This window comes from Eulemur rufifrons, chromosome 29 (assembly GCF_041146395.1).
Source record: "Eulemur rufifrons isolate Redbay chromosome 29, OSU_ERuf_1, whole genome shotgun sequence".
NCBI classification, from domain to species: domain Eukaryota; kingdom Metazoa; phylum Chordata; class Mammalia; order Primates; family Lemuridae; genus Eulemur; species Eulemur rufifrons.
The window spans coordinates 66,667,917-66,683,236 of NC_091011.1; the positions used below are offsets into that span (position 1 = coordinate 66,667,917).

Consider the following 15,320-nt stretch of genomic DNA (forward strand, 5'->3'; position numbering starts at 1 on the left):
ATGAGAGCAGTGTTCAAAAGCAATTTATTACATTGGATGAGGTTTTAATCAGAATTCTTGCTCAACTCTGGCTGTCATGAAAGACAGACGCTTTATACATTGGAATGAACAAAGGCTTGGTGAATAATTATTAAAAGTTCCAGTTTAATTACAGTATCAGGACAAAATGATGTTGCTCAGGGTTCAGTACAGAGAATGAATTTTATCATCCACCATCATCACCTACAATCTGTATAGCCCTTCTTGGCTTTTCCTTTCAATATAATGTTCTTGAGAGCTTCAATATGATTTTGAATCAGGTAAGCTGAAATCTGTCTAACCTACTAGTCACTAGTAATATTCTTTAAACCTATACATTGATATTTCTACTGCTTTAAATTAACGATCATAAAATGAATTATAGGATTTTGCATTTGGCCATCGATACTAAAGCACTGATGTTTCGTTTTAGGTGAGACTTGGGCATCAATACAAATAAAAATATATTTTGTCATAGAAAAATGTATTGCTGAATTATTTTGCCCTTTCAAAAGAATTGTAAATATTTTCTTAACACAAAGAGCTAATCCTTCCTTCAAAAGAAACACTTTGTACTTATACTAGATTTGAAAATGACTAAGACCCATAGAAAGCCATAGAAAACACAAGTGTCAGAAGTGAAATCCTAAAGCCCTGAAACATTCTCCTGTGTCTTCTCTGGCCATTTAAACACAGTGCATGAACACTTGGTACAAGCAACTCATCCTGTAACTGTGATCAGATTCTCTTGGAAGGGACAACCTCAAAGTCCCTTTACAGCACTGCATTATTTTTCCATCTTCCATGCAAATCCAAAACACAGAATTTGCTAAAAGTGATTTGTTTCTGTGATATTCTAATAAGAAGCATTTAGGAAGCAATAATGCTGAGTGAACAATCAGTATCGATGAATTAAATCAGATTTTGAAGAACAGATGCAAATTAGGTTAATTTTCCCAACAGCAAATCAGCCAAGGATATCTTGCTTTGGGAAGCAGTGCTCACAAACATTACAATCACACCCCTTTCATCCTCTCCCACTCATAACCCTACTACTTAAAATCATTATCTGTCAGCAATGGTTTTAAAATTATTAGGCATGAAAAGAGAGAGATCTGTTATGTAACACATGCGGCCTGTCCTAATCAGAGATTAAAATAAAGAGACACATCTAATCATCAACGTAATAGGATCCATTCGCCAGAGTTAAGGCAATTATCCCTTATTTCACACTCCACAAAGACAAAGCGCTCCTGTGAGACCCAAGCCCTCTTTGCAGCTCTCAGCTACCCGTACAGAACGGCTCAGTACTGACACCAAATCCCCTGAATAGAATCAACTTGAGATAAACATATTACTCACATACTGTTGAAGAGCTCACGGTATGTTTCGTCCCCTTTGCCTTCTGACATCAGGCTGTCCAGTTTGTCAATTAGCTTGGCTTCCACCTGAAACATACCTGAATATTACTCTCTCTTTCCTCCCTTTCCCAACTAGGACTTCTAGGCAAATTGAAACATTTATTTATGCCTGGGAAAAGGCCACAGTAAATTTTGTGAAAGTGACATTATCAGCTGTGGTTAATAGCAGATATCCCTTTGGAATTCGTGGGGACTAGTCTAGAAGGAGTTATATGACTTCACACTCCCAGCTGGGTAGCGTTTACTGCTGCCAAAGACATCTATTTGTTGATTCAAACACAAATGCTTGCAGCCCAGTTTAAACGTTTCAATTCTTTTTTAGGAGTTATAAAAACTGGCAAGTCCTATTTCTTTTTATTTTTTTAAACATCACTATATATATAAGGACATCAGGAAACCAACATATCCACATACATTAATTTAAATCTTTGATGTGTTTTATATCTATTTTCTTTCTCAAAACAGTTTGAGGTTGCACTACTAAATCTTTGCTGAAGTTGAGAACTGGTCCTATCCATGTACAGATGGTAGATCCATAGAAATAGTCTAAGTCAGCAATAAGCAGCAGGAGAGAGAAAGGACGTATTTCCTGAAAACCGTAGTCAAAACATTTATATTTTCCAGTATGTAAATCCTTTGGAACTTGAGTATCAGGAAGGGAAAAATATCCATCCCTTCATATATCTGAGGTAGAAGACACAGAAAATGAATAACGTCTCCATGGCCAGAGAGAGTTAAAACAACCAGGAACTAGGAGGGATGTCTGACTTTGTCAAAGGACTAAGCCCAATTGTTCCTTTAAACCAAATTTCAATCAAGAGATAAATGGAGTAGGAAAGTGAGTTATCTCCTCTAAACACAATTTTTTAAAAACCTTTCATTCACCTATTAGCTTTTTTGAAAATAAATGTATACACCAGTACAAGCGAAAGGCCTATGCCTTTGGTAATAGAAGCATTCTATGTATGTCATCAGATTGCTTGTATGCTTAACAACCACTTCTAAGATTTGAGGGAGGCTTCATTTGGTAAGCATGAAGGATGGCCCATCCCGTGGGCATACAGGTTCATGCAGTGACTGTGTGAAGGCTACTCTATCCACTTGAGGGACTTGGCATGGCAAAAGCAGCTGATTCCTTATGAGATCTGCTTTTGTAATAAGAACGTGTGCCTTCCCCAAACTGGAGAACTATTAGAACCTATGTCAGTGAGAAATGGTAACTCATTCCCTTGGAATTTCCTTTGCAAGAATTTCCATTGCTGTCTCCTTTAAATTAATTCTCAATGCTTCAAGCAAAGAGCAATAAAACATACTGCCAATCAAATGGTCAAAGCTAAGCCATTCACCAAATACAACGTGCAGGCTGTGGAGAGCTTAACGAGTTTCAGCATCATTAACCCTCTGATTCCTCTGTGCTGTGTCCAACTGGGAGTAAATAAAGTCTCTACAAGTTCTTAAATATAGACCTGGGAAATCACAGAATTTTTTAGCTGAAAGGAAATTAAATGGCTTTTTAGGGCTTCCCTGGAGGCTCAGGAGAACATAGGACTAGAGAGAAAGTATCCGAGGCTGTGTGGCTTGGCAGTGGACAGGCCAGGCTAGAATCCAGATCTGTTGGCCCAGTGTTCATTTCCCAGCTCAGAGTTGAATCCGGAAGTTCAGAGATACTGTAGAACTGAAATTCTTCCGACTGTGCTGAGGAGCACTTCTGCCTACCTGTTTAAAGTTGCCACTCCGCCTCTGCTCCCAGTCCATCATATCATGAAAAATAGGAATCATGACATTCCGAAGATCTGGCTGCGGTATCAAGGTCACTTCTAGGAAGGGGCCAATCAGGGCAGGGATGAAATGAAGCTTGTGCTCTCCTAAATTGAGCAAAATATTTGAGTTTCAATATATTTAATCTTAATAAGATTTCAGAAGATATTATAAAATTTGTTTAAAACTATTGTCACCAAGATATTCAATGACAATTGCCTCCTTAAGAAAATAACCCATAAGATATAATTAAAAATTAAATCATCAGGAATTGGTTATGTATATTATTGTACATTCATGCATTACAATTTTTATGTAGTCATTTAAAATGAGGCAGAAGAAGCATAACATAGGTGAAGTTTTTCAATATACTGAAATGAAAAAGCAAGGTATAATACAGTAATCCAGTATGCACAGGAACATCTTTCATTTAAAAACATATATATATATATATATATATATATATATTAGCCTACAGGGTTATATCCCCTAATGTTAACCACAGTGATTATCTCTATGTGGTAAGATTACAAGTGATTTTTGTTTATGAAAAAAGATAGCTCTTGTCTGCATTATACAATTTTTATTGTGTGTGTTTTTACACAATAATTATACAGCTTAAATAAAAACCTAAACAGTGGCCTAGTAAAAGACTATAACTATTTTCTGAAAAGACTAAAATGTAACAATAGTGAACTCAAAATGGTATACTACCAAGTGCTAAAAGGTATGGTATTGATAGTTCAGAGGACAGGCAAGTGGCAGATGGGATGGACACAGGTGATATTATGTAGCAGGTGGGTGTTAAGTCCAATACTCTAATATATGTTAAATCTCACAGAGGGGTTTCTATTACTGTATTAAGAATATTGATGCTACGAAAAATACACTAAAGAGCTAACCTTCAGCATCATGGCTGACTGAGCACGATGCTAAGAGCATCTACTTAGAACCTACAAGTTGGGAGGCTGAGCAGAATATAGCTGGCTTCATGAAAGAGGGTAATTTCTGTTTATTCTTTTCTACTTTTGATCTTTTGCAGTGAGGGTTGAATACAAACAAAATCATACCGTTTACAGTTACCTGCCAATTTCAGAGTTAAATGCCTTTACCTCAATGACAGTTTTCTCTGTTTTGCTTTTTGTACTAGAAGGCACTAACATGGCCCTGGAGCTCAGACAGGGGTGTGCAAGTGACACTATGTAGATCCACAGTGCAAATGTATAGCTCACGCTTATATTTACTGTAGAGGATTTTTTACGAAAAAAGAATATGAGAGAAATAATTTGGGGAGGGAGCAAAAGGATGGATGAGGTCAGAGGTGGGAAATCCCATGTGGGTGTTTGTGAATTCACTACTTTTTGTGACTGAAAGTGCCTTGGGATACATCAGCTGCCTTCCGAATGCGGCCCCACCCCTGGATAACTGCCTTATTCTCAGTGCTATAGGACACGAGCAGGCATGGGATAGAGTCAAGAACAACCTTTCCAAACTGTAACACCGGCAGCAGTTAGTGCTTGAGCAAAGTGGGCACACAATGACTTCTGGATAATCGAAGCTGCTTAAACATCTCAAAGCCAAACTTGTGTATTTTTTCCTCTGTAATTCTACCCCATGGTATTCATCCTCTATTATATCCACAGATTATGAGCATTTCTATCATGATAAAATTCTCCCTATTTCAATGACACTGAAGGATGTTCCTGCGTGTAGTTGAGTATTTCAGGAAATTTGAGGGGCCACATTACAATGCTGCGTGTGCTATGGACGTGAGAGAAAAGTATTTAGAAAAACTTCTCCATGACTCAGAGAGGCCATGGAATCCTCTGTGTCTCTCCATGCCAACTTTCCTCAATAAAGCACTGCAGGTCAAAGCCATGATCTGGATTTTTAAGTATTTATATTATTATAAATACATAGAGAAAAAGCAGTGGTGGATACTTCTTTTCTGTACATGTTTTGATTAGGGACTAATTATTAGTTTAATAGAGAGTTTGGAAAGTTTGGGGAATGTCAAGATCATAAAAATGTATTTTATATTATGTGTGTGTTTTCTGTATTTCCATTTCATTAAGTCAGTCAGTCATTAACCTATGCGGTCATTCAGTGACTCAAGAAATAGGAACTCCTAGTGTATTTTGTCCACCGTATTAGGAGAGGTACTTGCAAATAGGCAGATCACAATGAACATCTGAGCAATTGCTGAGATATAAATCTAGAATCACAAAACAATGAAGACGGTTCAACTCATTCTACCTAGGGAACTGAAGAAAGCTGCTTGGAGGTGCAATTTTGCCCACATCTGGGAGATAAGAAGTTGGCTTAACACGTGGGTAGAGGGTATTACTGGAGAGGAAACAGCATGTGCATTCCTTTCTTTGATTTGGGTGGTTTGGTTTTTGACTTTGTCAAATGCAACCCGTGGAGCTCTGATACACCAGTGAGAATGTAAGCACCAGTTCCCTGAAGATCAGCATGGCAACAAGGAGGCTCTGTGCTTTTAAGAGCTTGCATTCCTTCTGGATTTCCACCCAACTGGAAGAGGTACCCTTGGCAGAAGCCACTGGTCTGAACTACTTTCTATGCTGAAGATACCTGGAGAGATTTATGTTAACTTCCCAGCCACAGTCTGTGACGCTGTCCCAGGGCTGTCTCAGACATCTGCCTCAAATAGGAACTAGTTGTCCTTGCCCTTGCCCTGCATCCTGAGATCCCTGTGGGACCAAGATCCCATGATCTACACTGGCAACAAGCCAATCCCCTCCATTAGCTGGTACAGACACAGCACCCCGGGGCGCCGGTGAGGTTCCTTGTTCTTGACATTGGGTGCTGCCCAGGTACCTTGCATCATCAGGGAGCTCCTCTCTACCACAGCTGGGAGCCAGGCTGATTTTACCTTGGGTTTAGCTTCAGTATGAGTTAAAGCACTTAGACAAAGTGCTTTGAGCATCTCACCAAGAATATAGCCTTGGACACAACCCGCAGGCCCCTGCCCATCTGCAAGTCCTTTTACTTTACATCATGGAAGTCACACACACAGTCCTTTCCTCTCCGAGGTTTCATCAAAGGTAAATTAATTCTTCTTTACCGTCTCTAAATTACTTATCCATACCCATTATGTGTGAGAGAGAAACTTGGCTCATAATTCCTTCTGTGTTCCTAACTTTATTTTTCTCCTAGGTAATCCTTTATCTTTCCCAAAAGACTGCTTAGTTTTCCTCATCAGAGCAAGAGCACCTCAAAAGGAACTTCTTTATTAATCTAACTGCAAATTTTCCTCCAAAAGAATGCATACTTTCCAGACTGATAAACTCACTGAAATACCAACTCACGGTTCTCCCTATATTTCCCCCATCCTCTCGACACAAACAATTCAAGCAGGTAACTAGCAGCTAGCATCTGCAAATCCTTTCCTCTGTTATTTTTGTCAGGGCAGAGAGCAGATGCCACCTGAACTCAATCACTCTTACTGTCATTTTTACAAGCCTAAACACACTGAAAAGCTTATCAAGATGTCCTGGGAAGTGAGGGGAAAAAAGAGAAAAGGAAGAAGGAAATTTCTGTTGGGGCAAAGGTTGGCAAGTCCTGAGATTAGCAGGTCTCAGAGCTCAACTATTCCATGACCCTACCCCAGAGGCTCAGAGTCTAGCAAAAGACGCTGTGCCCCAGTAGAGCCACTGGACTGAAGGGACCATGTACACCAGGACAAAGGTCATCTTGGCATTGGACTGGTAACCAGGAGGGCTTCTCTGCTTCCTTGATCCGTGCAAGACACCAAACTTCTGCATAGCTTTTGGGTGTATGTGGGGATAGGGGAACAAAAGAGAGGGAATACAAAATAAAGTTGAATTTCCTGCCAGTCTCGATAGCTCTCCCATGTCTGAGATGGTGGAATGAGGTTTAGAGCTGCCTCATTACTATCTTAGTCTTTAATCTTTACGGAGCCTGGCATCCTTTGGCCTCCCTAGAGAAGACCATCATTAGTATGTATTTGCTTTATTTAACACTGTTTGCTTCAGTATTTGTAAATATTAAAAAAAAAAAAACTCTTCCATTTATAGACATTTTACAATCCAATTTTCTTTTTAAAAATGCTTTTTACTATGAAAAATTTCAAATGTACACAAAATTACAGAAAAAACAAATCCCCACCTATAGCTTCAATAATTATCAAGATTTTTGCCAATCCTGTTTCACCTAACACCCAATTATCTATTTTTCTATTTTTTATAGCAAGTCTGAGACATCATATCATTCTACTTGTACACACATTAGTAAGGATCTTTAACAGATAGGACATTTTATAAATATAGAATCAGAATGATTTTATCACACCTTACAAAGACAAACAATAACTCCTTAAATTAATTGAAAACCCAGCGCCTATATTAAAATTTCTTTGATGGTCTTAAAACATGTCTTTCATAATTGCTTTCTTTCAATCATAATCCAAATGAGGCCCATACGCTACATTTTGTAGCCTTATTTTCTATTGACAGCAAGGTCACAGAGAAGCCACACCTACATTTAAACCATTGTGCAGGAATGCATGAGAATAGTCTTATTTGCTGAAAACACACTTTGGGAACACAGAATCTGTGCAAACCTGTGCAGGCTCTCCAACCAGAGAAAATTTAATTCCCACCAAACCAGCAAAGCAATTTGGAGGTATGTATGGCAACAGCAAAATAAACTTCATTTAAATGCTTTCTTTTTAAACCATAGATTTAGTATACTTTCTCCATCTCTAATTGTCAGCCACATGGTCTTGTTTTGAAGTATTTAGGGCACCTGCTACTTGGGCTGTTGGAATTTTACATTTATGCACACAGAACAGCCTGCTAGGGAAGTATTGATTTTTTTTTTTTTTTTTCCTACAGCAGTTACAAGACGCTGTGTTTGCAAATGTGGAACAAAGAGTCCGCTTTATATTTAGTAAGAATGTTAGTTCATCTAAAAATAGAAAGAAAACTTAACCTTGCAACAAGATGAATGCCAAAGGTGGGACACAGTAGTAAAAACTAACCTTTTTCTTTGCAGACTATTCTTGCAAGTGTAGGTATAAATGGCTAAAATTTCAGGGGAAAATAAATGCCTCCCCATGGCTCTTGATAGAACATTTTTAATCCTTCAACTCAGATAGTGAAAATACTGAGGAAAAGCACATTTAAGAAAAGGTGTTCAGTTATCACAAATTGGTTTTTGTGTTTCAAAAGTAAATTATTTTTTCAAAACCACAATGATATACCATCTCACAACCATCAGGATGGCTACTATCAAAAGAAACAACAGAAAGTAAGAAGTTTTGGCAGGAGTGTGGAGAAATTGGAACACACTTGTACTTTGCTGGTGAGAACATAAAATGTTACAGCAGCTGTGGAAAAGCAGTAGGAGAGTTTCTCAAAAAACTAAAAATGGAATTACCATATGATCCAGCAATTCCACTTCTGGTTATACACTCAAACAAATTGAAAGCAGGGTCGCAAAGAGGTATTCATATGCCCATGTTCATAGCAGCATTATTCACAATAGCTAAAAGGTGAAAGAAAGCAACCCCAGTGTCCAATGATGGATGAATGAGTAAAGAAAATGTGGTATATCCATATAAAGAAACATCATTCAGCCTTAAAAAGGAAGACAATTCTGACACCTGTTACAACACAAATGAATCTTGAAGACATTCTGCTAAGCAAAATAAGCCAGTTACAAAAAGACAAATTCTATATGATCCTTTTTATGTGAGGGACCTAGAACAGTTAAACTCATAGAGATGGAAAGTAGAATGGTGGTACCAGGGGCTCAAAAGAAGGGGAAATGGGAAGTTATTGTTTAAAGGGTACAGAGTTTCAGTGTTGCAAGAGGAAAGAGTTCTGGAGATGGTTGGTGGTGACAGTTGCATTAAAAATAAATACTACTACTGAACTGTACACTGAAAATGGCTAAGACGGCAAGTTTTATTGTGTATTTCACCACACTTAAAAATACTTGAAAAACATAAATCATTTTAATTATATGTGGAAGCATAACTCAAAGTTCTAGTGAAGACCCCAAAGCCTTTCTGTCCCCAGACCACCACTGTCTCACAGGGGAAGAAGAGAAGCCCTGCTTTGTTGACCTGAAGTGACCATTTGCTGCCTTTAGACAACAAAACCTTTTGGTTTTGTTCCCGTGTTGCCAACCAGACCTCACAGCACGAGGGCTGACGCATAACCCAGCAGAGCCACTGACTCATTCCCATGGAGACGAAAATGGTGCTCACGGGGCTGTCTGCTCAAAAGCTCCAAGACTGAGGGGAGGGAAGAAGAGAAGTCAGAACTCGCTCCCTCCCCAACCCCAGTTCTATGAGCTTAATAGATACTAAAGGGTCCAAATATTTACTTACTTGTTCAGAAAAAAAGTTTAAAACTTTTGGTATGTAAATAAATCATGATAAAAGCACATGTAATACTACAGATAAGTTGTTATGCACTTTAGAGTTGTAAAAGTGCCTACTAGTCTGATGACTTATGGTTAACAATAACACCGGAAACCTAATCAGTTCTAGGTCTCACAGAGCTGAAAAGCTGCCCACAGGTTAAGTGCAGGGGATATAATGATCAGATTTAAAGATCCTACAGCTTTATGTTTAAAAGCAGACTAGTCACTGAATCACATGTGCTTTTTTGCCCCTGTTATCAGCAGAATGGAAAAAACCAACTCATTTGTAGCCTATGGAAGAATTTCAACACTTCTGAGATAAACACCAATGACCAAAAACTGATTTAAAAATAATGTTCAGTACAATTTTATTTCTAAATTAGACCAGCTGGACAGTTTTAAGTGGCTAGAAGTATATTTAGCGACCCTGGGCATTTCCTCCTTTTATCTTATTTTCTAAAAGTTAGTGCTTTTTGTACCTTTAGTGTTGAGGACCTTGATTTGTGAAATCATAAAAGCTTACTAGCTTTACTAAGACATGGTGACTTCGTATCAAGCTTTCTGTTGGTTCCATATAAATTGGACAAAAAGTCTAAAATGTAAGATTTTAAAACTAAGCTCTTAACAGGTGTGGACCATATTTTCTTATTCTCCTAAATAACTTGCACATAGGCAGTGCTTCATGAACTTTGTCAGATTTTGAATTTATTGGCCTGTCACATTAAAACATGTACATTTATAATTACCTGAATAAATTCTCCCTCAGCATTCCAGTCCTCAATATGACATATTTGCAGGTTCATCAAATTATAACTAATACATTTTGATATTCCTAACATACTGATTTAAGGCCTATAAGGGGTACCAAAATAGTACCCTGAATACTTAATTCTTCTTATGATTTTGTAAAAACCGTATGTTGGAAGAGAGGCTTTAACATTTCTGAACATTCCAATTCTAGCTGTTGTACAACAGCAACGACCTTTAAAATTCACTCCAATGTTTTGGAAGTCTCAGTAAAGTCAGGACACAACTCTAGGGAAATAATGCAGAAACCAAGGAATGAAGTGAAAATTTATACTCACCCTACATTTGAACTATGTCATGCTGGGAATTCGTAAGTAGAGTATAATGAGCCTTTTCTAACAGACTCCTAAGACTGTGCTAGAGCTAGTCTTTAGGGCTGACCAACAAAGAAAGAGGATAGTGTTGTCTAAAGTAGTGCTTTTCGGTCTTTAGCCAAGTGCATAAGAATCACTGGAGAACTTGCTAAAACTCAGATAGCCGTGCCCCACTCCCAGAGATACTGTTTCAGTAGGTCTAGGGTGTAGCCAGAGATTTTGCATTTCTTACAAGCTTCCAAGTGATGCTAAAGAGTATAGACAAAACAACGTGTTATTGGGATTAATATGACCCAAGATTTTTCACATTCTCTAGATTTCTGAGAAAAACAGAGAAGTAATTTAACATAAAAATCAGAGAGGTAGAAATATTTTTGTTTTAGAATGAAGACAAAAAGAAGAAAATTTTTTGAAGTATGCAATGACATCTTTAGGGAGACTAAATGTGCCAGCTTGGTTTAGCAGGCCAAGGGGCCTGGGCCTAATATGCATAGCTATACTCAGCTGGACAAAGATTTATGTGGAAATAACCATACATGGCTAGAAGAGGAACCTGCCAGGTTTTCTAACATTCCAGTAACCCACCCAGCCAAATCTGTCCTGGTTTCATAATTTGAGCTTGGAAAAGAGCCTACACAACCTTGACTGCTGTTGAACAGAATCAATACAGCATTCTCTGGAAAACATCTTGCTAAATTAATGCCAAATGCAATATGGACACTACAAAGGCCTTGATCTGCTTTTGAAAAAAACAAGGAGGACACAAAGAATCCACAAAAACTGAATGTAGAAAGGAGACTCTCCAAGTAATAAAAATGTTTAGTGCTTTCTTTTTTTAAAAGAAAATGGTTGTTTTTATTCAAAATTCCTGTGTAAGGCACAGTGCTTGGCACAGCGAGAAGAGCAAGCATAACTGGGCCTCCTCCCTGCCCTGCAATGACTCTAGCACAGGGGAGAATGACACAGCCATAAACACTGACACCCTGCACCGGGTGACGGGGTAATGAGGGCTGTAAAGGCTCCAGCAGAGTTTTCCACACTTCAGTCTTTCCTGCATCCCCTTCATGATTTTTTTCCTATCTATTCTCTTATTCATCTAATGCTTTTGCTTTGTTTAAATTTCAAAATATGAAGGGGGCACAAAAGTTTTTGTTACATGGATACAACTCTATGATGCTGAAGTTGATGCTATTTTTGAGCTGAATCTAAAGACAGATCATGACTTCTTCTGGCTGCACTTATACAGTTGGAGGTTGTTTTCAAGATGCTAACTCATTTTGTCTCCTGAAATCCCAGAAAGCATTGAGCACTGGGCTCAATCATATATAACAAGGCTCCCTCAAATTGCTGCATATATTTGAGGGATATGCAGATCCTGGTCAAAAATCAGTCTGTAACATGAATTGAAGTAAAACAATAATGGTTCTATTTTCACTCACAGTAAACAAATTCTGCCATCTCTAAGTTGTGCTTGGATGAGCCAAGAGAAAAGATACTTTCAGATCATTACATAGTCAACTCAAACAGGTCAACCACTTTAATCAAAAGGGGAAATTAAAATATAATAATGGCTGGCTGTGGTGGCTCACACTTATAATCCTAGCACATAGGGAGGCCAAGGTGGGAGGATGGCTAGAGGCCAGGAGGTGGAAAACAACCTGGGCAATAGAGTGAGACCCCCATCTCTACAAAAAATTAAAAAATTAGCTGGGCATGGCGGTGGTGTGTGCCTGGAGTCCCAGCTGCTTGGGAGGCTGAGGCAGGAGGATTGCTTGAGCCCAGGAGTTTGAGGTTGCAGTGAGCTATGATGATGCCACTGCACTCTAGCCTAGGAGACAGAGCGAGTCCCTGTCTCAAAAATAAAATAATAAATAAATAAATAAATAAAATACACTAATAATAAATGAATACTAAAAACTTGCATAGTTAATATACCAAATTAAATGAGTTATGAATCTTGAGAAAGAGACTCTATACCAATGACTTTTAAAACAATTTGTTTTCCAAATATTATTATTCTTTTCTGTGCAACCAAATCTGTGCTATCAATTTGCTGGAATAATATGCTCTCTCTGCTGTGGCAGATTAACAAAATTCGACCTAGCAGTCTCTTAGCAACTGCAGATGCTTTTAAAATCCTTTGGCTATACTCTTCATAATATAGGTCAATGGTCTCAAGTTTTTCAGAGTAGTGATGCTCAAGTCAACGATGTATGAAGTTTAATCTAAATTTATTATGATTCATAGCCTCAAATTCAGAGTTCTAGAAATTTTCAGTTGTTACAGTCCCAGATTCTGAAAGGTTAGCTCATCGTGAGAAATAATATGTATAATGTGGTAGCAATGCTAGATTATAAAATTTATCGTTAATAAGGACACACACCAAAGTAAGGTGACTTTTCAGAGAGACACCAATTTAAAGAATTAGTTGTAACCATATTCAGTGCCAACATGTCAGTTACTTTCTATAGCTATCTGTATTGATTTAGACATTTGGTTTCAAATGCTGTCATTGGTAAATTGCCCTTCTTCATCTGTACGCTTCAAAGTGCAGTAAGGAGCTGTACAGTGGAGGTGGTTTCTCTTTTCATCACTTACCTAGGTTTTGCCACATGCTGAAAATTTCACAACCCATTGTTACCCGCATGTCACCATACCTGAAATAGAACAAGAAATCAAACCTGACACAAGCCTCCAGAGCAAAGAAATATTTCTGCATCTTTAGGATATAATCTATCATTCTGAATTATAAGGCAATATGTATTTTAATTAAAGATGTTTAATGTACATGTCATGATGCCTCTAAATCAAACCCTCATACAAATCTTTCAGTGAAACAGATTTGTCTCATAATTTTTCAGTTATATAATAATTTTGAATCCTGAAAGGGATAAAAAAAGTGCCAAAAAGTTCAAAATATTGACATTTCTAAAAAAGATTGTTTCTTGTCCTCTTGGTTATTGCTTCTCCACTGTGTGATTTCCAGTTATGGACATTCTGATTTATGAAACATTTGAATAAAACATCTTTTAAAAGGCAACATTTCCTACCCGATTATACATTGGTACTTACTTTTCTAACACCTTTTTCTTTTTGGAAGGTGTGAACATCTCCAACTGCAGACACAACTGGTTTATAAAAATGACTGCCAGATAAAAGTAGGAATCCCAGATCTAAAACAAGAACAAGATATCTTAATACTATGGTGTTACACAAATAGTTACAGGTAAAGTGACATGGTATCTTGAATTTGCTTCAAAAATGGTAAGTAGATGAGGGTATAGTTGAAGTAAGACTGGCCGTGAGTTGAGAACAGTTGAAGCTGCATTTGGGTATATGGGGGTTCATTTAACTACTCTATTTCTATGTATACTTGAAATTTTCTATACAAAAAAAGTAAACTAAATAAATATTATCCATTTATATATCGCTTCAAAGCTATATCCGAGGTTTCTTAAGTTTTCTTGGTATAAGCTAAATGGTAGATGTTTGGTTTCTCTTACAACGTGTCCGAGTATCTTCAAGGAGGTGGAGGTATAAGATGGATTAATTTATTCCTGTGTGAATTCATTTTTGAAACTCCTTTTAACGTAGAACTTCAAAAATGCATACACTTTTTCAAATATGCTAATTGCTTTAAATTCAGACATTACATAACAATTTCCTGCCCAGACAAATCTCTTGAGTCTAAGTTTTCTTATACCAAAAAGCAGAATCAGAAAGAGATCAGAGTAAAAGTCCCTGAAATAAAACTTTGCAAAAAACATGTAGGACAAAAAGGAAGGAAAGTACTTCTCTACTGACACCATGTTAAGTTAAAGACAAACTAGAAGAACTATGACAGAGAATTAATATCTGTTATCCACAAAGAGCTCTTACAAATAAAAATAAGTATGATAAAACCCCAAACAAAATAATGAACAAAACTCAAAAACAGACAATTCACAAAATTTGAATTTTAGTCAATAGTGAGTAACTAGTGAATAACTAATAATTAGTAAGAAATACAAATTGCAGCAAAATAAGTATTCCCCTTTTATCTAATTGTCAAAAGAAAGCAGTCTCTTCCATGTTGGTGTAGATATAGGAAAATAACCAATCAAATATAATTGGTACAACCTTTAACTCAACAATTCCACTAAAATAAATATTTATCCAAATAACTAATTAGGGATATATGTCAAGTTTTATTTTATAAGAATGCACATAAAAAGAGTAATGTATAAGAACAGAAGAAACAAATATCAAAAAGTAGAGCTCAGATTATAAAATTTTGATATACTGATTATTATAGGTTATGATAGAGAAAGATTATATAAACATTAAAATTCCTTTGGTTTTTATTATATTTTGTGTTTTAATTTTCTCATTATCCAATAAGGAAATTTTATAAAATGTTTGATATAAAAAATGTTATTCAAAAAATAAGAAACAAAGATACTGAAAACACAGAACCATCTTTAAGAAGGAAAGTCAAAAGAGGTACTGTTCATCTTTGCCATTTGAAAAATAATACATCAAGAATTCATAGGCACCCAACCATATCACATTATAGATATACAGAGAGTTCTGTCTTAATCTTACT

The 15,320-nt window shown here is 37.0% G+C and overlaps 1 protein-coding gene across 3 annotated transcripts in view; it reads right to left on the bottom strand.

Annotated features, from left to right (window-relative positions):
* Positions 1 to 15,320, bottom strand: part of DOCK4 (dedicator of cytokinesis 4) — a 413,001-nt gene that overhangs the window by 57,565 nt on the left and 340,116 nt on the right. For all 3 annotated transcript variants that reach the window (XM_069462529.1, XM_069462528.1, XM_069462526.1), the window contains exons 29-32: positions 13,808 to 13,908; positions 13,334 to 13,392; positions 3,156 to 3,304; positions 1,381 to 1,466 (exon numbers count right to left, since the gene is read on the bottom strand). In XM_069462529.1, coding sequence (XP_069318630.1) covers positions 1,381 to 1,466; positions 3,156 to 3,304; positions 13,334 to 13,392; positions 13,808 to 13,908 — 395 coding nt within the window. The remainder of the gene's footprint in view (positions 1 to 1,380; positions 1,467 to 3,155; positions 3,305 to 13,333; positions 13,393 to 13,807; positions 13,909 to 15,320) is intronic.